The sequence below is a fragment of the Rousettus aegyptiacus genome, unplaced genomic scaffold (assembly GCF_014176215.1).
Source record: "Rousettus aegyptiacus isolate mRouAeg1 unplaced genomic scaffold, mRouAeg1.p scaffold_m13_p_6, whole genome shotgun sequence".
Lineage (NCBI taxonomy): Eukaryota > Metazoa > Chordata > Mammalia > Chiroptera > Pteropodidae > Rousettus > Rousettus aegyptiacus.
The window spans coordinates 90,287,803-90,313,193 of NW_023416309.1; the positions used below are offsets into that span (position 1 = coordinate 90,287,803).

General features: G+C 45.5%; 1 protein-coding gene and 1 pseudogene across 2 annotated transcripts; one reads left to right on the plus strand and one right to left on the minus strand.

Annotated features, from left to right (window-relative positions):
- The first annotated feature begins 366 nt into the window (after positions 1-366).
- Positions 367-23,690, plus strand: CUNH17orf67 (chromosome unknown C17orf67 homolog). 2 transcript variants are annotated; one of them, XM_016154953.2, is made up of 4 exons: positions 367-2,005; positions 2,815-2,915; positions 20,578-20,714; positions 22,707-23,690. In XM_016154953.2, the coding sequence occupies exons 1-3, from the start codon at positions 1,954-1,956 to the stop codon at positions 20,692-20,694; spliced, it is 270 nt and encodes an 89-aa protein (XP_016010439.1). In that variant the 5' UTR covers positions 367-1,953; the 3' UTR covers positions 20,695-20,714; positions 22,707-23,690. The 2 variants fall into 2 exon arrangements, with proteins under 2 accessions (XP_016010439.1, XP_016010450.1); XM_016154964.2 differs by having other exon boundaries at positions 22,779-23,690.
- On the minus strand, positions 19,388-20,378 carry LOC107515795 (annotated as a pseudogene).
- Positions 23,691-25,391: the final 1,701 nt, after the last annotated feature.

The window sequence follows — 25,391 nt, forward strand, 5'->3', positions numbered from 1 at the left end:
GGAAGCTGGGAGACCAGTTGCGAGCCTCATGCAGGAAGCTGGGTTAGAGGGAAGAGTAGCCTAGACTTTGGTGGTAGTAATAGAAATGGAAGGATCTAGACCCGCACCAGTCAGTACAGTAGCAATAAGTCACATGAGCATTTGGAATATATAAGTGTAAACTACGCACAAGATTTTGAGGACTTGGTTCAAAAAAAAGGAATGTAAAACATCTCATTAACAATTTATCTTGATTACACGTTGAAATGATATTTTGGATATTTCATGTTCAATAAATATAATAGAAAAAATTTAACCTATTTTTTACTTTAAAAAAATGTGGCTACTAGAAAAATTTAAATTACATATGTGGCTTGCATCTATGGCCCACATTATGTTTTTATTGGACAGCGCTAATATAGACAAAAGTTAACAAAAAATACTTTTATAGCAAGAGTACACTTGGCACATTAGAAATTTCTAGCTAGTTATAAATTTTTTTTTTCTGGTCCATAGAAGGTATTTATTTCATATAACAAAACAATACAGTTAATGTTTGATCCAACCACAAAGAGCAAAAGAAATGAACAAGTCGACAATGCACATAAAAAACCCAAGATGTTTAACATGACAAATATGTGTTTCTAAAATAGTGATCCAAAACTCCTTAGTTATTGAAAAAATATAAAAACAGAAAGATGTTAATAGCGACAGAGTGCATAATATCGAACATCCGATTTAGAGCAAATTAGCATACTAGGCAAACTTGCTAACAATGCATGATTTTTTTTCTTGTTTACACTCTCTTCAGACTGTCTTTATGCCAACAGAGTGGGCAGAACATTCAGGTTTAAGATCAGTTACACAACATTGGCATACACTCAGACAACTACAGATAAGGTATTGTTTTCTTTCGAGCTGGCAAAATGACCACAGAAACATCAGATCATTTCTCTGAATTCAGAATTTTATCCCAAATAAATGCCAAATATCTTCCAGACATATTTTTATCATACATTTAATAATTTTGTTATGTGATATTGATAGTTGATTTGAATTTAAAAGGACATCTGCTTACTGAGATTTTATTGTCTTTGTCAAAATAACCGAAGTGTGGACTAAAGCTGTTTACTGTCTGACAGTATATTGCACAAGGGAAGAACACTAGGCTTTAAAGACAAAAGAATTTAGCTCATTTGGCATCCATAATGTGTGAACTTGGATGTTTTTCACCTGTCTGAATCTCACTTCTTTATTTGTAAAAACGAGATGGATAATGGAGACTAGCGCCAGCTGTCATGTGGTTCATACTTTATCCCTCATTCTAATCACACATCTCCTTTTTACAGGAGGGGAAACCAAAGTTCAGATAGGGTAAGCAATTTACTGAAGGTTACATCTTACATCTAGATGTTACATCTTGCTAGAAAGAAGTGAAGCCGGGACACGAACCCTGGTCTTTTTGGCTCCGACGTCAGCTGAAAAAAAATCCCCCCCCCCCATTATGTCCCTTGCTAATTTTCCTGCATGCCTCTGAATTTATTGGTGAATGGGCTTTGGGAAAATGTCATAAAATATGCAAATGTAAGACATTATTATTCCTCAGTGAAGCAGTAGGCTCATACACTGAAGCTACAGATGAAAACTCATTAATGACCAGATGCTGTATATATATATCTGTTTTTGTGAATCGAATATCACATGTTGCTTTCTCAAATTCAAGCTCCAAGAGTCCTATTACCCTATTACAGAGGGATAACTTCCTGCCTCAGGATGAGCATTTAGAGGAATTTGGAGGAAAACATTTTCGTGGTCATACTAAAAACTCAGAGTCAGATGCCCTTAGCCTCATACGGTTAAGTGCTGTTGTCAAAGCGTAAACAAGCCTTGGGCCAGACGTGGCTTCCTTCAAGTGGGCTGGCTCATTGGGGGGAAGTTCATTCTGCACCAGGCAGAGAGCGGAACCAAGGCAGGATGAAGAAGTTGCTTGTGCTTGTGCTCGCCCTCAGCCTACTGACCTTCTCAGGTGAGCGTCCACTCCAAAACACAGCCTGTTTCTATGCTGATGTGAAATGAGTCTATTTTATGTTTCTAGCTATTTTTTCATTTCAAATAAGATGTATATCACTTGTATGAGAATATATAAATATATAGTATATAATAATTTAATGCTTTTTTAAAAATAAGTACAGGCTCCCAGAATTGCTCTCATTAGGGATAAATTATTATTTTTTAATCTATAAATGCATTTGAACATTGATTCTCAAAAATGCCGATAAACCTTCAACTATACCTTCTTTTAGAGTTCATACGAGATCACTCAAATTTGACAGATTTTTATTCAATGATACCTTTTAGAGTTTGTCTCTGATTGTCAAAATTTAACTTACTTTTATTATCATAATAGCTTCTTTGAGGAACTGTATATGATGATCGAGTTTAACATAATCTTATTGTCGTGGGGTACTTTCCAATAACAAATTCAATTTGATTTAGTGTAGAGGAGATAAAAAAAATCCCACCAAAGCAAACCTAAGGGACAAGGAACACATGGACAGGGAACTGAAGGAAATATGTTTCAAAAAACATTAAATTAACACCTACCTATAAAGGGCCATTGCAACAGGTAGATGTGTTCACATTGTACAGCTCCGGCTCCGGGGTAACCATATTAGAAACAATTTAGAATTCCTTTCCGCGCCCTGGAATGCCTCGTCCTTTGGGACAGGGCCCCCGTGAAAAGAACTTTTGTGTTTTGACTGAAATTGAACTTGCTAATCATTTGCCTGGCACTGTGAACTCATGTGCCCTGAGGTCCTGTCCCGACTTTTTCAGGGGCCTCCCCAATTCTGATGGAAAAGCAGGCCAAGCAACTCCTGCGGTCCCGGCGCCAGGACAGGCCAAGCAAACCCGGGTTCCCGGACGAGCCCATGCGGGTGAGGGCTGCGCTCGGGCTCCTTACAGGAAAAATGGGATCCCTTGAATGTTCCTGCGTTATGAAGTCAAAGTGGGTGCTCGTCCCAGACCAGCGTGGGCTGCTGCATGGAGGTCCTGTTAGAGATTGGGTGCCCTCAACATTTTACCCATGCCCCTTTTCCTCCGGAGGGACCAGCTGCACTCACCAACTGTGCACACAGTATTCAAAATGCAAACAGCGGGGCGATGGCAGAGCCCCAGAATTCTGGGTAGGCTGCCGAGTGTCGCCCCTAAATGAGTTGCTAGGGAGCTATGCCCTGTAGCTGGTGCCAACCCCACCTTCTCCTTCTTCCCTTGGGCGTCGAGCAGGCTGGACCGGAGTCCTTGGCCAATGATGCTCTTTCGGGCAGGCAGAATCTCTGCTCCAGCTGCCTGTGGGGTTCTTCCCTCACCTCGTGCCTCTAATTTTGGTCTTTGGCCTTAGCTGTGCACTGTGGGTTTGTGGTGTCCGCCTGTCCAGCCTTTCTGAACCAGGGCCCCCTCCCTTGCCCCCATTTTGTGATTTGTGGTGGGTGCTGGCCCCTGGCCTATTCGAGCTGGCTTGTCTTCCCCTCTTGCGGTGGAAGTGCTGACATTCCTGTTATTTGTGCCCTGCCCAGGAGATGGTAAGTCGCAGTGACCCAGGCAAAGTTCCCATGTCTGGGAAGCCGTGGCTAGTCCCCACCCGGTGCCTACGTCAGCTGGGCTCCCTGCTTTTCGTGCATCTTCTTGTCAGGCTCAGAAAGATCTGTAGCAGCACTTACCTTCGCTCGCTCCAGATCCGCATGGAATTTGATAAGTTCGTTTAAAACGTTCTTATTAAGATGCGGTATCGCACAGTGATGAAAAGCGCCCACTGTCTGGGTTTGCATCTTCCGCTTTTGTAACTGTGTAAACTTGGGGAAGTTTCCTTGCATTTCCGTACTTGAAGACCCACATCTATAAAATGGGGGTAACAATAGATATCATTACTTACATTATTAGAATATTGTTATTAGAAATAATAATCTGAAACAACTACTTTATGAGGATGATATAAAGTAATTCATAGTAAGGTACTTGAAACAGTACTCAGTAAACAGTAACTACCAGGGGTGAGGAGCAGGAGTTGCCTGGGCTTCTGCTCAGAATCACTGGCAGACACAGAGAAGTCAGCAAGTGGCAATTGTATAAAGCAGTTTAGAAAGGAATCAAGGACTACAGCCTGTTACGAGGGAACCTGGCTTTGTTTTCTTTGGTGGAAGAAATCAGAGGTGGCTCAGAATATCTAAGCACAGGGTAGAAGGAGACTGGGAGGTGGGCAGGGGTGAGATCGAGAAGGATTGGAGCGAGCTGGACTTTGTCTTGTGTTCAGCAGAGGACAGTCAAAGGCTTTTTTCAAATGGGGAAGTGCAGACTGAGGGTGTAGACCGATGGTTTGAGAGGGAATGCGAAGAGGCTCCAGATTGAAGTCTGGTGACACCAGCGCTCAGAGTGTGGGTAGAGGAAAAGGAACTTGTTGGGGCTGAGAAGGAATTTGGGAAGTATAGACGGAAACCAAGAGCGTGTGGGGTCCCGAGCATGGGGGATGCGGGTTAGGAGGGCAGAGGGCGCGGGTGTGGGGAGGGTGCCGCCGTGAGGGTCCCTGGGAGCTCTCGCTGGTAGAGGCAGGAAGGTGCGGTTCACCACAAATCAAGGGGCCTTAGACTCCTAACTCATTGGTCCCTGTGCCATAGAGTGTGAGCCCATGTGGCAGCCCTACTCGGCAGCCCCTGACCTCCCCTCTCTTCCACCTTTGACCTTGACTCCAGTATTTGGGCCATATGACGGGCGATAGCCAAAGAAGGTAGTCTCAGAGCCAGGTTGGAAGGCCCTGGCTGTCACAGTGGAGTTGACTTTCATTCTCCACTCAGTGGGAGCTGCCAAAGGACTTTAAGCAGGAGGGTGATGTGATTTAGAGCTGGTTTACAGGCGCCATTTAGAGCCTTATGACCCAGCCTCTGAATCACTGGCCTTCAGATACCATTATACAAGGGAAATGGGAAAATGACATTTTTTTGGACCCATTGTTGCACCTCCTTGCCATGGTACCCAGGAGACAGACAAGCGGACTGGGACAAATAAGCAGAGGTAGTGATCTCTGGGGACTGCCTGTGCCCTTGGGAGCTGAGCCCAGAGACTCAGTCGCTCACTGCTAACTTGAAGTTACCGAGAGATGACTGGTTGGGTTATTTTATTTCGCTTCTCCCCTTTTGAGGGTCTGTGCAAAAGAAAACCCTTTCAGAGAGGGGAGAGGTCGCTGATGAGGGTGAACAAATGGCTCTCCAGGGAGGTATTAAGAATTCAAAAGGAAAACGAGTGTGAAATCTGCAGATGTCTCTGCCTAAGAGTATTTATTAAGCAGTGTTTATCGTTTTGACACTTGGCTTAAATGTTGGCAGACGTTGCCTTCTGCAGAATTATAGGCTTTTTGGAAACAGGTTCCTGGCTGGACCGTTGGCTGCATGCATTTTGCAACACGGGTCCTTTTCTGACTGTGGTGGGAAGGACAGAACGCGACGGGAGAGACCACTGTGTGTCTTGCCACTGGGGAGGGCTGGCTTCCACCCGAGAGTGTGAGCGCCTTGCTGGTTGGCACCCTCGATGGAGGAAGGTAAGGCCCCAGCAGGGATGGGGAGAGAGACCGAGGGGGAGGTATGCTCTGGGGAAGAACGCAGGAGGGCCTTTGAATGTACGAAAGCAGCTGGGGAGGAAGAGGACGAAAAGCTCAGTGGTGGCTGGATGTGAAGAGGACTTGGGAGGGAGAGGCAGGTGGCAGCGGAGGGCTCAGCGGGCACACCAGTGAGAAATTCCCTGTGGGCGCAAGTAGCTGATATATTTATTTTATGGTAACTCCTGACGTTGAGTTTGAAGTTGTTTTCTGCTCTGTGCTGTTATTACCCTCTGCAACCCCCAAACCTTAGGAGAAGTCTGCTACACACAGCAACCTCATGTTCATGGTTCTTTGGAGGAATGAGGGAGGGATGGCATGTGTTGTGTGGGTGAAAGTGACTGACAAAAAAGGAAGGTAATCATTCAAATCTAGAAGCTGCCGTGGTGGAGGAACAGGCTATGAGACAAATTCAGGAGAAACATGGCCTCCAAATCTTCAGAGAGTTGGGGAAGGAGGGTTCTAGACATCACACAGATGGCATGGGCACTCCCGGAAGGCTGATTCCACTGGGACATCCCATCTGGGGACGTCTGGATTTCAGTGGAATGGGCTTTAGGTTTTGCTTTAAGACTTACCACTTACCACGATGTCCCAAAGACATCATGACGAGCTCCTGGGTAGAATGAAGCTTCAAGATCCTAATGCAGGAAAAGAAAAAAAAAAAAAAGTTGTCTGAGGAAACATCGATGGACATGGCTATGCGGACAGAAGGGCTGCATTGGTGTTCGGAGGAAAGAGGGTGGAAAATAAATATCCCGATTTTTCCCTGGACATTTCCTTAGTCATGACTGTGCTCAAGTTGATTTTCAGGGTTTGGGTCTAAGCTCCTGCTGCTTAAAATGTGGTCCCAGCTTGGCCTCCGGGCTTTGTAGAGCTTCACACATTCTCGAGTCCACAACATTTTCTCCTCCCCGTACCTCCTGAAAGTGACAGTCACCTCCACAAGGTCCCCATGAGCCGGGTGCACATTGAGTTTAAGAAGTGCTGTCCTGGAGAAGGGCAGAGGTGCCTCGCAGGCTGTTGCCGGTGTCCTGGGAGCCAGGAACCAGTCCACCGTTGTGTCGTTTTGACACAAATGACCTCTCTTCCTTCCTGTGGCCACTCTGCTCATTTGGAGTCCAGTCTCCCAGGACACCTCGTCCTCGGCTTCTCCTCCGGCTCTGTGGTTTCTGCCATTCCTTCTCCTCTGCTAGATTCTTAGCCATTGACAGTGCCTTAAATGTCGGGGTGGCCCTGGGCTCTGCCCTCCCACCTCGTCTAGTCCTGAGAGTTTAAATGTCACCTCTGTGCTGATGACTTCACACCCCTATCTCCAGCCTGACGTCTCCCCATGAGCTCCAGGCTCCTTCATGCGACTATTCGCTCTCCTGTTTGCGCAGGACCATTTAATAGGCAGCTTGGACTTAACAGCCGCTCCTGGAATTCCGGAGTATGTCCTCACACCAGCTCCCACCCTTGCATTTCACATCGAGATAAGTGGTGCCACCTCCTTCTAGTTGGGTGGGCCCCGGATCCAGGATCTGACCTATTTTCACCCTCCACTGCCCCCACCAGAGTCCCTAGAGTGGACTGAGCAGTACCGTCTTACCCCATTTCTTGCTTCCTCTCTGGACCTCCCTGTCTCTGGTCTCAACAGAGTAGCAAGAGTCAGTTCTTAAAACCCAAACCGGATGCTGTCCCTTCCCTGCTCAAACAAAACCCATAGTCTTGCAGTGGCCGACGAGGCCCTAGACGTCTACTCCCTCTGCCTCTACCTTGGTCTCCATGTGCATCTAGCTCATCCCCAGCTCTGCCTTGAACATGTCAGGCTTACCTTGTCCCTTCGTTGATGAAGTTCAGGCTGTGTGGAAGGCATGGTCGTGTTTATTCTGCACCTTGCCTTTCCCCCACCCCCACTCAACAACATGTCTCATCTCAGCTCATTTTTAACTGCAGCATAGTATAAATGTATTACGCTATAATTTGCACGTTTATGTCCCCCTATCTCCTTCCAATCCATATGCTGAAATCCTAACCCCCAAGGTGATGATATTAGGAGGTCAGGCCTTTGGGGGGTTGATTCGGTCGTGAGGGTGGAGACCTCGTGAATGGGATTCGTGCTCTTATACAGAAGGCTCCAGAGAGATCCCTTACCCCATCTGCCACCTGAGGACACAGCAAGAAGTCTGTGACCTGCAAGGGGGCCCTCACCCAACCGCGCTGGCACCCTGATTCTAACTTCCAGCCTCCAGAACCGTGAGAAGGTTCTGTTGTTTCTGAGCCCCTCAGTCTGTGGTATTTTGTTATAGCAGCACCGACAGACTACGACATGTGACAGCTTATTTATTCAGCCCTTCCTGGAACAGGGCCCGTTTCAGTTATTTCCACTGGTGATGAAGATCCTTGTGCACATGCGAGCTTTGCTGGGTTTCATGATGAGAAAGGGGGTTGCCGAGCCAGAGAGCTTGTGCACTTCCGCTCGAAACTGCCACCCTGACCGTACTGTCTCCCACCAGCAGTGGGTATGAGAACACTTGGTGCCCTGTTCTTGCCAGTGCTTGATATTATCAAACGCTATGTGCAAAACTTTCAAAATGGAAAGAAATAAAGTTCTGAAAGAAGACTCATCTCCTCCTCTTCCTCTGTATGTGTGTGGAGACATGCTGTCAAACAATAAGGACACAGTATTATCTCGATGATAAGATTTGGGGTGAATTTATACCTTCGTCTTCATATTTCTTGCTGTTATGCAGAGCGTTAGTTTCCCAGGGCTGCCATAACCAAGTACCACAAGCTGGATTGCTTGAAACAACAGGAATTTATTCTCTCACCCCCTGGGAGGCTGGAGGTTTGAAATCAAGGAGTTGGCAAGGTAGGTTTCTTCTGAGGGAGACCCTGCTCCTTGCTTCTCTCCCAGCTTCTGGTGGCTACTGGCAATCTTTGCCATTTCTTGGCCTGCAGCGACATTACTCCAACCTCTGCATCTGTCTTTACACGGCCTTCTTCCCTGCATGTCCTCGTGTCCGCATTTTCTTCTTTTAAGGTCACCAGTCATGGGATTTAGGGCCCACCCAATCCAGTATGATCCCATCTTAACTCGATTACCTCTGCAAAGACCCGATTTCCAAGCGAGGTTGCATTTGCAGGTTCTAGTAGGTCAACATGAGTTTTTGGGAGACGCTATTCAACAATACACGCGGTTTTTAATTTTCACGAAAACAACACAGGCGGGTGGTTAAGAGCTGGGGCAGCGGATTGCCAGGTCTGAATCCCGGCTGACACATCTTGGCCAAGTTGCTTACACTCTCCAAGTCTCAGCCTTCTCCTCTATAAAATGGGATACGACAGTGGAAGCGCACCTGACGGGCCTGTGCTGAGAGGATGGAAGCGAAGCGCTCGGCGTAGCACCTGCTGTTCCGTACTGGCGGCAGCTCTCATCCTGTTTTTTTTTTTTAAAAAAGCAGCAGCCTGATAAATATTTCTTAAAATATAGAAAGTAAAAATCTCTGTGTTCCCTTACTGCTTATAGGATAAATGTCAAGTGTGTTGACCCGGGAGACAAACCAGCCCCGAGCCACCACTCTGTCCCATTTCCTGTCCCTCCTATAAGGCAATTTATGCTCCAACCACCCAGAGCTGCTTATTGTATTCCACCGAGGTCATCTCTCTCTGGTCTCAGCATCTTCCCTCTCTGGTCTCAGCATCTTCCCTCTCTGGTCTCAGCATCTTCTCTCTCTGGTCTCAGCATCTCTTCACAAATGATTTCCCTTGATACTTTCCCCCATTATTCTCCTTTATTTCTGCCTGGTACCCTCCTCTTCATTCTCAATGTCACCTTCTTTACATCCCTTGAATTGACCCTGCCCTCCTAGTACTCACGTACAAAGCAATACTATACATTTAATAGGTACATCTGTAGGGATGTACACATCTAGAAGAAGGACTAGAAACACAGTCAGTTGACTGTTAACTGTGCCACCTCATTGAGGGGATTAGGATTGCAGGTGGTGATCTCAGGAACTTTATATTTGATGTTCGAATTTTAAACAATAATAATATGTTCATGTATTACTTGTGAAAGTAGAAATAAAAATTTAAACCATTCATATTTATTATAGAAAAATTAGAAACCAAGAAAGAATTGAAAGAAGAAAATCAGATATAATCTTATTCTCTCTCCTCAAAGATAGCATTGCTGTTTTCGATGTATTTCTGTCTAGTCTTTTGTGTATATTTTTTAAAAAGTTTGGTCATACTCTATCCAGCATTTTTTAAAAGTGAGCTAAATATATTTCTTTTCTATCTACAATTTTGCATCCTGGTTTTTCTCTTAATATTATAACATACACGCTTTCTCATATTATTATAAACATTTTATACTGTAATGATACCAAATCACCCCCTCTTTTGTTAGATAGTTGGATCATTTCTACTATTTCTTCGTTATAAAAGGTACTCTGAAAAAATATTCTGAACATTTTTGTTCTAAAGTGTGCACGCGTGTGTGTATGTTTTAAATCTATGGCCATGCTACTCTGAACAAGCTCAGTCCTGTCTGATCTAAGAAGCTAAACAGGGTCGGGCTTGCTTAGTACTTGGATGGGAGACCACCTAGGAAAACCAGGTGCCGTAGGCTTAAAAAATAAGGGATTATAAGCTGACAAGGTTCTTGTAATCTGTGAAGTCAACCAAGGGTTGCCTTGCCTAAAAAAAAAAGGTGTTTTTAATATTTTTAATTATTTTCTAAGGATATAGTCCCAAAAAATAAGTCACTGGATCCAAGGATATGAATATTTTAAAAGCTTTTAGTATATACTATCCAATTGCTTTCCAAAAGGTTTTTTTAAAAAAATAATTTATGTACTTGTCCCCCAAGAGAGTGTTCCAGTAGAGATCAAGATATGATGGGAGCATGATTATGGTGCCTTAAATTGGAGACCAGTTGGCCATTTCTGGGACACAGAGTGTGGGCGCAGTGACGGAGGACCAGGCCTTAAGAATGACTTGTAGAAGATGTCCGTATGGACACCTTGGAGCCAGTCATTGGCATTAGAAACTTATAAAAGGAAACAAGTTGTCCGGAATGGCGGTGTGTTTGAAGTTCTTCCCTTACAGCACCTTTATATTTGTTGTTTCTTCTGCTCTTGTTGACCTGGTTAACTCTGAATCATTTGTAGAGATTTGCCTTATATGATACCTTTTTTGAGAGGCCTTCATGTCCTTCCGCCGTGAATTAGAACATCCCCCTGGCATAGCACTCATAGCCCAAGATGGCTATTTTTGACTTTATAAAAATCCGTCTCTCCTGCTGGGCTACTCTTAACTTCTTGAGCAGATGGACCATTTGTTTCACCTCTGGGTCCCAGGCACCAAGCACAGTATTTAACATTCGCTAGATGCGCTTTATACTTATTTCCATTTCTTCCTTTGCTTCTCTCCAGGGGAGATATTTTATAGGAGCTAACTCTTCTGGAAAACCTGAGGGTTCCCCGCCCCCCCTCCCCCCCGCCACAAAGAAAAACTTTCTATTGCCTCCCTTAAATTCATTAAATTCCTCTTAATCGTCTCAGATTCTAGGGAAGAAATTGTTTGCCAACTGCTGGGGTGAAGTATGGAAATTCTTTAAAAAGATGACATCCGACTTAAAATGATGTGTTTTGCGATTGTATTCGTAAGCCCTTGTGTGCCCTGGGAATACGCTTTTCATTTTGGCCTGTCTTCCTTCAAGGAAAGTTCTGGTTAGGCAAGCATAAATCATGTTAACTTTATTATACGTCGTCTTTGTAAAATATGCTTTCATGTTCAGCCTCTTGACAAATGTACGTAGTAACTCCATTACCCTTTTGTTCCCCCTGATCTCAAAGACCCGTTTGGAGTGACTGAGATGCAGATTGTGCATATCACTGATCGGCGTTCTTTTAGGGCTCATCCTTCAAGTGTCCCAGTGTGGTTAAGTTCAGAGCCACCCTTCTACCTATGTGATCAACTTGCTTTTACTAACGAGCAAAATAATGCATCCAAACGTTGATGGAGTCCATTAATATTTAACTCCATGCAAATGTCACTGAAAGGATTTTACCTTCTTGGAAAAAGTTCTCTCTTCGATTGATTAACTGTCCACTTCATGATTCTCAGCTTCGATCAGGTTCTGGTGGGTCTTTAATTTCATTATCATACTGCTCTGGCCCATAATAAGGGACTGTTTCCAATTTCCACTCTAATTACTGAGAAATTATTTACTAAAATCATTACCATTGGCATTGAACATGGAACGCAGATAGTGGTTTTTGTGTTGCTGTAATTTTTTTCCCCTTGAAGAAAGAAATGTAAAAAAATAAAAATTTATTTTCCATCTAGCCCTTCTTTCTCAATCCAGGAACATTTGAGATTATCATTAATGCTGGGTCATTTCTAACTCAGCCAACACAATTGTTGAATTTGCGGTTTTCAGCAGATTTGGAGTTTGGCTTTTCATCTTTGACTGATGGTTGCTTGTAGGCCTTTGCGGCATATTCATTTTCCTAACATTTTAAATAAACAGTGAAATGTCATGGAAACCAGTGCTTGTTTCTCTCTCTCTCTCTCTCTCTCTCTCTCTCTCTCTGTCTCTCTCTCTGTTGTTTTTCTTCAATAGTAATTTCAGCTACTATTTAGGAGTGTGAAACATATATGTACATTTGAGCTGTTATAATGAGCAGATTGACAGAGATGTTGAGGAAACGCCCAGGAGGATTTGGTAAAATTATGGAGAAAGAACAGTCAATTCGTTTATTTATTCACTCATTCATGTATTTCTCCACTAAGTTTTATTGAGGTCCTTCTATTTGCCAAGCACTAAGTTATATGCTGGGTATAGTTTGGTTACCACCATCAAAAAGGCATTTTTGGATGTTTGGCTGAGTGGGACAGGGATTAAATGAGTAAGACTGCAAATGTGCATGTCATTATAAAAGGAGGATAAATCCTGTATATCAGTGATGACGTTCGTTAATATTACCACTGATCTCATCAGAAAATTCTTAAAGCATCGGAAAAGCGGCCAGGCTCGTGGGAGTAAATACAACTTTTCTAAAATTCTAATTTCCCCTTGGACGCTCAAATTTTCTCATTTAGTGACAAGTACCGTCAGTTGTCTTCCTCACTTCATTCATTCTTGAGTTGGTTGCCAAACACACACTCAAAGCACAGCTAGTTTCATCCTTGACACCAGCGATCGCCCAGGGGCTGCGGTCTTGCCGGGTGCGGTCTTGCCGTAAAGTGCCGCCTGCACGTTCGCCGTTGCATCACTCGGTCCTGCTCATCGGGGCGTTCCCCAGTGACACCTCGCTTGAGGGACATTTTGTATTTATTTATCTGTTTTAAACTGTGAGAGTGTGATGGTGACGGGTACAATGACTACGAGGATCGTCAGTGCCACCAACTTGACTCCCGCTAAAGAACCAGTTTTATCCACCAATGCACATGGTGAGAAGGCAAATAATGGCGTCTTATTCTAAAAATAGTTCTGAATCCACGGACCCTGGAGAGGAGCATGAACCACACTTTGAAGCCCTCTGCTTCAGTTTCTCATTCGGCAGGCATTTGTCGGACGATTCCTGTGCACCAGGTTCTTGGAGAGCTGTTCCATACTCTCGAAGCCTCAAGGCATGCTCGGGTCTTCCTTATCAACCAGGCTCAACTGAGGAGAGCTTAACACAGAGACTTGTGGCCAAGGTGTGCTAGGATTAAGGTAAACCAACAAGAGACCCTCAATGACCTGGGGCTAACAGCCCCTTCTCATGAAGGGGTAAGAGAAGGCTGTAGTTCCCAGAAATGGAGAGGGCAGCCCCCTAGAAGCTGTGGTGTTCAGGGAGGCAGCCAACCTGCTGTGACTCCTCAGGGAGACACCATGGGAGTCAATACTTCCTACTCTCTAGTCCCCAGCTTGTGCTTCCTGTGGCAAACTGAAATGGAAAGCCCCAGACAAGGGAGTCTGTGGTTGTAGTTCATCTAGGTCAGCCTCTCCCTGCATAGGCCAGGTGAAGGAAGGGAGAGAATGGGCTCAGAGGGGCAAATGAGGACTACGTATTTGGCACAGAACTTTGTATTATTTCTTTTAATCTTGACGACCCGGCAAAATAAGTGCCAGTCACTCCCATTTTGCAGATGGACAAATTGAGGCTGGAGTACAGCAATATTGGCATGGTCTGGATTGGAACCAGACTCTGACTCAGACCTTCACCTAGACCTCTCAGCCTCTGCACCACGTTGCCCAGCAACCAGGCAACATGGGTTCCTTCAGGGCACTGCTTCCAGGAACAGCTGGATAAGTGAAGCTACCTGCTGGGAAGTCTTGGTTCCTCATTGCCTTCCTGTGGTTTTCAAGTACTATTCTTCTGGTCTAGCACTTCCTGGAGAGGGATGGAGAGTTCAGAATTCAGCCAAAAACTCACAAATGTGTCCAGCAAGCCCTTGTTGGATCCCACAGGGAGCCCCACCTTGGCTGCCTCAGAGATGCCCTGTCCAGCACATGGGGAGTATTTTGATGAGTTAAATAAAAACAGTGATAACCCAAACAAATTAAAACTGTGTGGGCCCTGGGGGAAAGGCAAAAAATTCAGAAAAATTGGACAACTAATAATTTATTCCTTTGCATGGTCATAAAAAAACCTTTTAAATAGCTATATGTAATGTAGGATGCAGACTACCCAGAGGATTTTCTAGAAATTTAAAAACTCGAAATTCTAAACCGGACTCTTTATTAAAGCTTTATCAACACCATAAGAGGGTTTTCATGAATTAGAATTTTTATGATATCTATACATATCAAAGTAAATTTAATCATGTATAAATGTTAACAAATATGACTACTCTTTCCCAAGGGGGAACACCACTTCTCTGAGTAACGGCCTCCCACTTTAGGTTATCTAACTGTGTTTATCTGGATCTGTTTCATGCATACTTTGCGATGGGGTTCACATCCCATAATTACAGCACCCAGACTTCCCTCAGGGCAATGTCGACAACATAATTCCTCCAAGTTAAAAATCATCCCTGTCTTCATCTACTCTCTCTTTTGGGGAGAAAACATCAAGTTCATATACAAATATGGGAGCTGACCCACATGGCACCTCTACTAAAACATATGAGGCAGGCCAGTTAAGTCCTTACTCTCAGGGAGAAGTCTCTGCCAAATAGAATGACTGGGGCTATACTGGGGCAGCTCTGGGGTCACAGGGAATCTGAGAAGGCTTCCTGGAGGAAGAAACATCTAAGGTAAGGCCTGAAAATTCAGGTAGGAGTAAGACAAGAAAAAGAGAAAGCATGGGGGAGTTCCAGGCAGAAAGACGAGCAAGCATGGCCTCTCCAGGAAGGGATGGAGTGCAAAGCTCAGGGGAGTTGGTGGTGAAAAAGAGGCTTAGGGGATGGGTGAGGCGGGATCGCAGAGTCCCACAAATAGTTTTAAAGAATTAGAACTTTTCCCTGAGCCCAGCAGGAGCCAGTTGAGTATTTTAAGTGGAGAGGCAACATGGGTTGATTCAAAACAAAAAAACAAAACAAAACAAAACAAAACATCACTTTGCAACAAGAAAAAGACATAGACAAAAAAAGCCGGAGGGACTTTTTACTTTCTTCTTTATTTTTATATAATTTCAAAATGGTAATATCTATTGTAATAACAATAAAACCAATACAGCCCATTTCATTTTTAATATTTTTAAAAACTCACCCTGGCAAAAGATCTGAACAGGCACCTCACCAAGAAGATGTGCAGATGGCAAATAAACATACAAAAAGGTGTTCCACATTATGTGCCACCAGGGAAGTGCAAGTTGAATCAGCAGTGAGATACCACGACACACCTGTTAAAATGCCCCAAATCCAGAACACTCACAGCATCAAACACTGGCGGGGATGTGGAGGGAGAGGAACAGGGCTGAACGGTCAGGGCTGGTGGGAGCGCAAAATGTCAGTTTCAAAGACAGTCTGACAGTTTCTCACAAAGCTCGACACACTCTTACCATATAACCCAGCAATTGCTCTCCTTGGTTTTTACCCAAATGAGTTGAAAACTGAAATCCACACAGAAACCTGCACATGGATGTTCGTGGCAGCTTTATTCATAATTGCTAAAACCTGGAAGAAACCAAGACGTCCATCAGTAGGAGAATAGATAAATAAACTGTAGCCCATCTGAACAATGGATTATTTTTCAGCACTAAAAAGAAATGAGCTATTAAGCCATGAAAAGACATGAAGGAAGCTTAAGCGTATATTACTAGGTGAAGAGGCCTATCTAAAAAGGCAGCATACTGTACGATCCCAATGACATGACACTCTGGAGAAGGTATAACCATGGAGAAACTGAAACGACCAGTGGTTTCCAGGGGTTAGGAGGGAGGGAGGGATGGACTGGTGGAGCACAGCGGTCTTTTAGGGCAGTGACGCTATTCTGTATGATACTATAATGGTGAGTACATGTCATTATACATTTGTTTAGTCGCACAGAATGTATACCACCAGGAGTGGACCCTAGTGCAAACTCGGGACTCTGGGTGGTGATAGTGTGTCGATGTGTTCATTGATTATAACAAATGCGCCACTTCGGTGGACGATGTGGATGGCGAAGAAGGCTGTGCGTGTGTGGGGGCAGAATGTATGTCAGAAATCTCTGTACTTTGTTCTCATTTTTGCTCTGAATCTGAAACTGCTCTAAAAAACAAAGTCTGTTAAAAAGAAAGCCAACCAACCAACCAACCAACCAACCAACCAAACAAACAAACAAAACCCCCACCTTGGCTGTGGAGTGGGATAGAGAGGAAAGAGGTAAGAGGTCAGGGAGAAACCTCCAGAGGAGGAGGCCAGAATCTACCAGGGCTGAGGCCTGAGATGGGCAGGGGCAATGCCTACCGGAGAAGGGATCCAGGAGCATCCGTGGGATCTAGCGATTTCTTGGATGGTGGGAGTGGGGGGTGAGAAAGAGGAGGGAGTTGAGTAGCGTGCTAAAGCTTCGGGCTTAACTAGCCATGCGGGGCCATGCCGTGCGGCTAACAACTGCTGGTAGTCAGGACAGTGCCCACGGGCCACTTCTCTGTACCAGGAGATGGAGAGACAGGCTTGGAGGGAAGGAAGAGACTTTTGTAACCAAGACAAGAGAAGTAACACTTTGTATTTAAGAAACAACCTGTCGATTTATCATTTTTCTGTTTTGTGTATCGTTTCTAAGAGATAATGCACATGAGAAACAATACACAGAAAACTTAGCCTGAACCGACTTTATCGAAGACCAAGGCTTGTTGGGGAGAGAAGGCCTACCCTAAATCTGGAAGTGACACTCACGCATGCCGATCAGGAGCAGAACATCAGCAAACTGAGGGAGAGGAGGGGGAGAGACGACCACACATGCCAAGCAAACAACTCCTCCTCCTGCTGGGTGCTGGTAGTCACTGGCCCCTCCGCAACAAACATCAGTAATATGTGTTACTTGTGCTCTCTGCTCCCTTCTTTCTGCAACAGCACACCCCTTGCGACCCATTAGCCTGGTATGGCTGCTGGTCCCCACACCCCCAACCTGTTCCCCATCCGTCCTCTACCCAGCTCAAGAGGCTGACCCTATGGACCACATCACTGGGTTCCCTGACTTGCCAGCTCCTGCTTGGGCTCTGCATGATCTGGAGGGCAAGAGGAGAGAGAGGAGAGAGAGGATGGAGAATTTCTTCTCCACTTCCTCCCTGCTCTGCAGACCTCCTTCCTGTAGGCTCTGCGGGTCTCGGCATGACCGTGGCTTTCCTCCATTGCTAGCTAGTCCTGGGTGCTGGGATGTTCTGTGGTGCTTCCCTTAACCCTATTTACATGGCCGTGAATAGCTCCTTCATTAAAGTCCCTTTGAGTGAATCATCTGAGGGAGAATTCATGGTTCTGTAGAAGCTCAGAGAGCAACCGAGGCTGTCAGTGACAACAGTGGACGAGAAAGGAGCAGGGCTTCTCTCCGCCACTGTGAAGAGCAGGGGAAGGTGGCAGATCCTACAGGGAGCTGCCCTCACCTGCTGGTTGCAACATTATCCATACTCACAGACCAAACTCAAGGGGCAGAGTTAGTTGTCACCTCCTGCCTGCGATATATCAGGCAGGCAGTGCTGGCGAAGGCTCAAGGTGAGCATTGGCCCCTCTGTGCAGCATTGTGGGTGATCACTCTGTCGGAGTGGAGCGGAGATGGTGGGGGAAGTGGAACGTGGGGTGGGCGGAATGGGAGGCAGAGAGACAGGTGGCGGGGTGAGGAGGCTGCGATAACGTGGGTGGGCAGCGACGTAGACCTAACCTACAGAGGTGGCAGATGGAGGCAGTGCATTTGAGAATTAGTCAGGAGACAGACTCAGAGTCTTGACGCTTAGTCTTATGTTGAGCTCGAGGGTGAGGGGTGATGGTCCGTGCTCTGGCTTGGGTTCCTGGGTAGATGGAGGTGCTGGTTTGAGAGATTGGCAGCACCGGAGAACCAACTGCTTCCTGCTATAAACATATTAACACGTAGGGCCGGTGACGTTTCGAAGAGGTGGAGTCATACTATATGTAGTTCTTTGTGAGTGGCTTCTTTCACTTAGTGTAATGTTTCCAAGGTTCATTCATGTAATGGCTTGTATTAGTACTTCATTCTTTTTTATGGTCAAATGATATTCCATTGTGTGGGCAAACCACATTTAACTACCTATTCATCCATCGATGGACATTTGGGTCACTTCTACTTTTTGGCTATGATGAATAATGCTGCTATGAACATCTGTGTTCAAGTTTTTATGTGGGTATGTTTTCTCTTAGATATATACAATTGTTGGGTTATATGGTAACTATGTTTAACATTTTGAGGCACTGCCAGCCTGTTTTTACAAAATGCATCTTTAGTAACAATCTTCCGTTTTGTTTTGTTTAAAAGTCTATTTTGTTTGATAATAGTATAGCAACTTCAGCTTTCTTATAGTTATTCCTTGCGTTTAAAAAAAGACAATTTTATCATAAATGTATACAGCCATAACTAATACATTATTGGTTCTAAACGTTTTGAGCTTTATAAAAATGGTGTCACACTATAAAAGTCATCTTCTTGGACTTGCTCCTTTCACTCAACATACTATTTCTACGATTCGCCTATGTTGTTGTGTGTAGATACAACTCATTTATGTTCACTGCTGTATATTTCACGGTGTGACCCTACCATAATTTATTTCTCCATCTTCCTGTTAATGGATATGTGCTGCTATGAACATTCTCATACACATCTCCTGATATAAAAGAGTTTCTTTGTTCTCAAAGTGACCAGCAGCATCAGTATTGGCTAGGAACTTATTAGAAGTGCAAATTCTGGAGCTCCACCTCCAGACCTGCTGAGTTAGAAACTCTGCGGACATGGCCCAGCAATCTGTGTTTTCACAAGCCTTCCAGGTGATTCCGATGACTGATAAAGTTTGAGGACCACTGCTCTGTGGTATAAATGAAGAGTGAAATTTCTGGATTGCAGGCAACCAATTGTTTTCCAAAATGGTTGTTCTGTGTTACACCCATGAGCGGTATATACGCGTTCCCATGAATACACACGCTCTCAGCAGTTAGGGTTGTTAGATTTCTTTCTTTTTTTTTTTCTTATCCCAAGTTGCATATTGTAAGATAAGTTACAAATATCTTGCTGTTTTTAGTCATTTAAACAATGGATCAGTAATTTCTGTCGACCAGGACAGCAGTAAGCTAAAAACAAAATTAGCTTGCTGAATTTTCCTTCTTTACCTCTTGCTTGCAGATGAAACTTGATTTTCGTTAATCCAGAGCTGCAGCACTGGAGATGATTTCAATTAACTCATGTGATGATGACAGGTTGGCAAGTGAGCTGGAAAGTTAAAGTCAATTTATCAATCATCTCAGAAGCATTCTTGCTAACATTGTCCATGGCTACCATCCTGGGGCTTTGCTCACTTGTGGTGGGTTCCTTTAGAGAACAGTGGATGATGTTGACCAGATTGTGTTCGTGGTAATTCTGCAGCACGTCAGCCTCAATATTATCATAGATACTCATGCTCTCAGCACTTGCAATGGCATTGAAGGAAAAGATGGGCTTTTCTTCTGTCTTGTAGGAGGTGACAGACCCGAACCAATTAAAGATGCTAGACCCTTCATCAAATTCACATCAAAGTCACATTCAGAATTTAATAATTCCAGGGCAATCACTGATGCATCTCCAAAAATAGTCCCCCCGCCCCTATTTATTTGTCAGCATTGCAGGTGATCACTCTGTCGGAGTGGAGCAGAGATGGTGGGGGAACATTGCAGAACATTCCAGCACCCAGGATTAATTTGGTTAGAATAATTCCTATGAAGTATACCCCTAATTTTATCACCAACTCCAGCAATCTTTTATCTTAACTCCTTTCCTGGCTGCTGTGAGCGTAATAGCCACATCACTTTTCATCTGTTTAGCAAGTGAGGAACGGACAGCACCTCAAAGCCCTCGATCTCAGGACACGCCGATAAGGGGGTGTTTCTTCTTGTCTTCGGGCACCTTAGTATCAGCTTTTTCGTACATAGCCAACGATCTCATTCCATACACACCAGCCGCTTTCAGCTCCCTCTCAGCTCGGGCATATTTTGTTGCTGCTGCCATTTTCATAGACTTGGTAATTTTCTGGATGCTTTTCATTGACTTCAGTCGCCTGGTGATATTTTTCAAAGTTGCCGAATATTTTCGAACTTTGGATCCATTGTGGCTGCATGGCCCAGGCCGAGACCCGATGACACCCAGCCGAGAAAACATGATGGCACTTGTCAGATTTCTTTATTTTGCCAATCAGGCGGGTCTGTCTGACAGGTCTCTGCAGAGAGCATGGACATGGCTGTTTCTCCTCTCTCAGTCAGGCTGCGTCCTGTCTCAGAACCATAGTCACACCACGCACATTGGCAGCTCAGCTGTCACTGGATAAAAGCCTCTCTTCTGTGTGGGTTTGTTTTGACAGGAGTACATGCACCACCTGCTCCGCCTGGAGCACCGCGCTGAGGAGCAGTTCCTGGAGCACTGGCTGAACCCTCACTGCAAGCCCCACTGTGATAGGAACGTGGTCCATCCTGTGTAAGGGGCTTGGGACCAGCTCCGGTATGTTGCTTCTCCTAGGCCTTCTGTTTTAGGGAGGCAGCGGTGGCCAGCCAGCATGTGCGCGGGCTCAGAGGCGTTAGGGGAGCCAGCTGCTTGGCCAGTTATGAATTGGTGGGTGGAAAGAGCGAGGCAGGAGAGACTGAGAGGAGCCCTGGGGGACACACAAGGGAGCCTGACCTCTGTGAACGTGCTGTCTGAAAAAGGTCATTCTGGAATACAAATCCGGAGAAGTGTGGCTCGTTGAGACTTGTGTCACTCCCGGTGGGGTCAGCAGTTATGTACTTGGCCAGTGACATTCTTCACCATCATCACCACTGTCACCAGGAGCAGCAAATTTTTTACTGCCTTCCCACAGTCCTCCAGGCTGGGAATCTGCCCAGCCCGCCTACCTTCCCTCTTCCTTTGGGTTAACCTTTTGGTGCCCTTGAACTGGACTGCTCAGTGTTCCTGGCACACCTGCACACCCCACCTCGGCACCTTGCTCCTGCATGGGGCTGTTTGCTTCTTCCTTGTCTGTCCACGTCCATCTCCTCTCCCTTTCCAAATCCTATTAGATAAAGTAGCAAATCCCTTCAGAAGTTAAGCTTAGTGAATGTCATTTCTGCTCTTTAATTTGTATGGATGAAGCAGGATAGGATATAATGAGACAATTTGTCATCTCTGGTTAAGAGAAATCTTATCTTTGTTGTTGGTTTTTGTGTGTGTGTGTGTGCTACTGTGAATTAACATAGAAATACTTTTTGTAGCGTATTGCTCTTTGTAATTTTCAGGGTGCTATCACCTAAATTCTCTCATTCGATTCTCTTAACACCTCTGTGTCATTTCGGGGTGTGCATTTTAACCCCGTTTTTATGGAGGTGCTGACTGAGCCTGAAGAAGCTTCTAACTCATGCTAGGAGTGGTTGGCATGTCAGTCCCCTGACGGCTCCAGTCCTGCATGCTTTACACGGATAGTACTGCTGGGCCCTGCGGGTGTGTTGGGGGAGGGGGCATGGTTCCTCTGAGAGGCTTTAACAGTTGGTGAGAGGAGCATCTGCTGTGATGCTTTTGAAAAAGCTTTAGAAAAGTTCTGCTTCCGAGGGCTTGGGGGTGGGCCGTTCTCGTCCTTCCAGCCTCTGGAGCCTTGTTCTAGGTCAGGGCTTGTCTCTTCCCCCTGCACTGTGAACCTTGAACTTCCAGCACTGGAAGCCCTCGCTTGGCTTCTTCCAGAAAGCAGAACTGTAGAGTAGTTAGGAGCTCAGACTCTGGAATCGGGTAGACTTAGGTTCAGCTCTCTGCGTTTCCACTGTATGGCTTTGGGTTAGGTGCCTAACCTCTCTGAGTCTCCATTTCTACGTCTGTAAGTTGGGGCAATAATGGTGTCTGTGGAGCCTGGCCCATAGTGGACGACTCCACAAATTGGAGGTGCTTATTACCGTTATTGTGCAGGCCAGCCAAGAGGAAAGTTTTTGGGGTTGAGCGAGTCCCATGGCAGCACCCTCTGAGTCAACTGAGGCATTTGCTTCTGGGTAGGATAGGCCTTGCTGGTGAGCAGTGGGTGGGGATGGGCTGGGGGAAGTGGGGGGTTGGGGAGGGGGGTGGGCATGGCTCCTGCAAAATGCAGGGGGCCTCACTCCAGGCAGCTCCCATTTACATGCTGGGGGCACATAGTAACTTTGAATTTGGAGTCGCATAGTATTTAGATCAGGATGCCTCTTGCGAAAAATTAATTGTCCATTTCTTCATCAAAATGGTAAGAGTTCCTCCCTCATGTGGTCGATCTGAGCATCTAAAGATTCAGTGCAAGGAAAACAGTGCTGCTCTGGCATGTCACAGGAAGTGCTCAGGATACGACAGGAAATGACAGCTTGATGGCCAGCTTGATGGCCGTACCCCTCACCCCCACCCCCACCCCCGCCCCAAGTCTCCTTCTCCTCTTCCCCTTCCCTCCTCCTCCCCGCTTCTTTGTCAACAACATCATCATGTTAACATTACTTTCTTGTTCTTTTCTAGCAACCCTTTGATAAGCATCAACCTGGACGATGTCGAAATAGGATCGGGCTCCTTCTTTCATTTATTTTTCAGCTGCAGAAATGATGCCTTCAGATCTTGTGAGCTGTGGCCATGGCAAAGGTTGCCTTGGAGATTGATGACAAATGCATATGCTGCTTCATTTTGCTAATCTGCATAACTCAATGAAACCAATAGCTTAAAGTATAGACCCCCACTTCCACCCTCCCCCACCCCCCCAGTGGCCTTCTTTCCATCTTCAAAGTGTGGGCAGAATGAGAATCTTAGCTGGAGCTGATGGGGCGGGGCCTTCAGATCATGGGGGCAGGCTGCCTGCTCTGAGGACTTTAGGAAGTCTCGTTCAGCATGGCAAGGCACCACTTGGGGCTGTGGAGGTATTTGGTCATCTATGTTTTCCCTCACCTTTCCTGCTGTAATAAACATCTGTGTTAAACCTGCTTTCTGTGGGGTCTCCTCTCCTTTCTTTCCCTCCGAGAGATGAATCAGAGATTTTCCTCCATTGTTTGTCTTTGTGAACCCAGCATTGGAAAACTCACTTGTCTTGGAATAAATGAATGGGTGGAAAGACAAACATTTAGCAAATTTCCACAAGAGCCATCGTTTTTTGTAAAGAGGTGATTTGCCCCGGGCCAGCTCTGGAAACAAACAGAGTCATAACTTGATACCAGGTGCCCACCCTGGTCTTCTAGCCAAGGAGACGTTTCTTGTGGAAAGTGAGTGGCAGCTCCTGTCTCTTAGGGCCGCTCCCCTGTGCACAACCCCCACTATCAGAGATTGGACTGTCAAGATCAACAAAACAGAAGTTGGAAGGACAAGGGAAAGTGGACTAAAGGGTCTTGGGGAGAATCTGTTGTCCTCAAAAAAAGGTAAGGAGAAGCGCTCATGCACCCTGGGCAGCGGAGGAGGGCCTGTCCCCAGGGAGCCCAGGCAAGCTTGTCCACGAGACAGTTATAGAACTTCTCAACAACGGTGATGCCAACATTTCTTTTATGTGGACTGCGGACCAAACCCCGCACTAGGATTTTTACATACAGTAAAGTTAATCATTGTACCTACTCTATGCAGTAGCTGTGGTCATTCCCACTTTATGGATGAGGAAACTCAAGATGACAGAATTTAGATAGTATATTGGTTTTCTATCTTGACTGTTAACACATTGCCAGGAATTTAGGGGCTTAAGGCAACGCACATTTATTATTTTACATTCTGGAGGTCAGAAGTCCAAAATGAGTATGAGTCGCACTGGGCTAAAATCGGGGTGTTGGCAGGGCTGGAACCTCTCTGGAGGTTCTAGGGGTGATTCTGTTTCTGTGCCTTTTCCAGCCTCTAGAGGCTACTCCAATTCTCAGCTCTCCTCCCCCCTCCTCCATCTTCAAAGTCAGCCATGACGGGGTGAGTCTTTCTCACGTCACGTTATTCTGACCGTCTCTTCTGCCTCCTCTTCCACTTTTCCAAACTTTTCTGATTATCCTGGGCCCATGCAGATAACCCAGGATTGTCTCCCTATCTTAAAGTCAGTCGATTAGTAACTTTAATTCCACCTGCCACCTTAATTCCCATTGCCATGTAAGATAACATATTTATAGGTTTCAGGGGGTAGGGTGTGGGTATCTCTTGGTGGGTGCATTATTCTGTCTACTGCAGGCTGTTTAAGTTTGCACAGCTGGTGGGTGGAAGTGCTAGGATTTGAACCTAGGGAGCTCCTCACTGCTCTGGACCACCCCTCCCTCCCCAATGCTCTGCACCTGTGCCCAAAACCTGAGGCCCTTCTACCTTGAATTAAGTGGTTTGCTCAACTAGATTTTTTTTAAAGGGCTCAGGATCTGTCTTTACTGGGATACCATTGCACCCTCACCTAGCAGGGGTATAAGTTGCGTGCCAAACCCATTCCAATTCAAGTAAACTAAATTAAAATGGACAATTCGATTTGCGTATGGTTCAGTTTTCAGATGGTTCACATCTCTCTGTTTTAATTCAATGTGGGCCCTGTCTTTCCTCTTTTCCGGTCTCATCAAGGTTCTTCGTCTCTTGTGGCTTAACAGAAAACAGAGAGTGGTTATGCTCAGAGTGTGCCCCCTGAGGGCTGGCAGGGAACTCATCAGACAAGCAAATTCTCCGGTGCCCGTTAGACCTTCTAAATCAGAAACTTCAGGGCTGAGGCCCAGCAATCTGTGTTTTTGTGAGACCTCCAGGTGATTCTGAGGTACCTGAGATTTTGAGAACCACTGGACTAGAGCTTCCTGGAGCTTCATGATGTTGTGGGAAAAACTCAAGACCAAGAGCTGGGAGGCCTTGGTTCTGGTCCACTCAACTCATTTCTCCAACAGATACGTTCTTCGCATCTACTGTGTGTCTCATATTGTTCTCATCCTAAGTGCCCAGAGACAAACAAGACAGACAAAGCCGATTAAAAAAAAAAATTGTAAAATTTATATAACATAAAATTTGCCACTTAAAATTTTAAAGTGTAGAATTCAGTAGCAGTTAGTCCATTCGTACGCTGCACAGCGACATTCTGGTCAATGACAGACCACACATATGATGGTGGGTGGAGCTGAAAAGTCCCTCTTGCCTGGCGATACCACAGCTGTGCTGCTGTTGTAGCTCAGTGCATTCCTCACGCGCCTGTGGTGATGCTGGTGCAAACAAACCTGCCGCGCTGCCAGT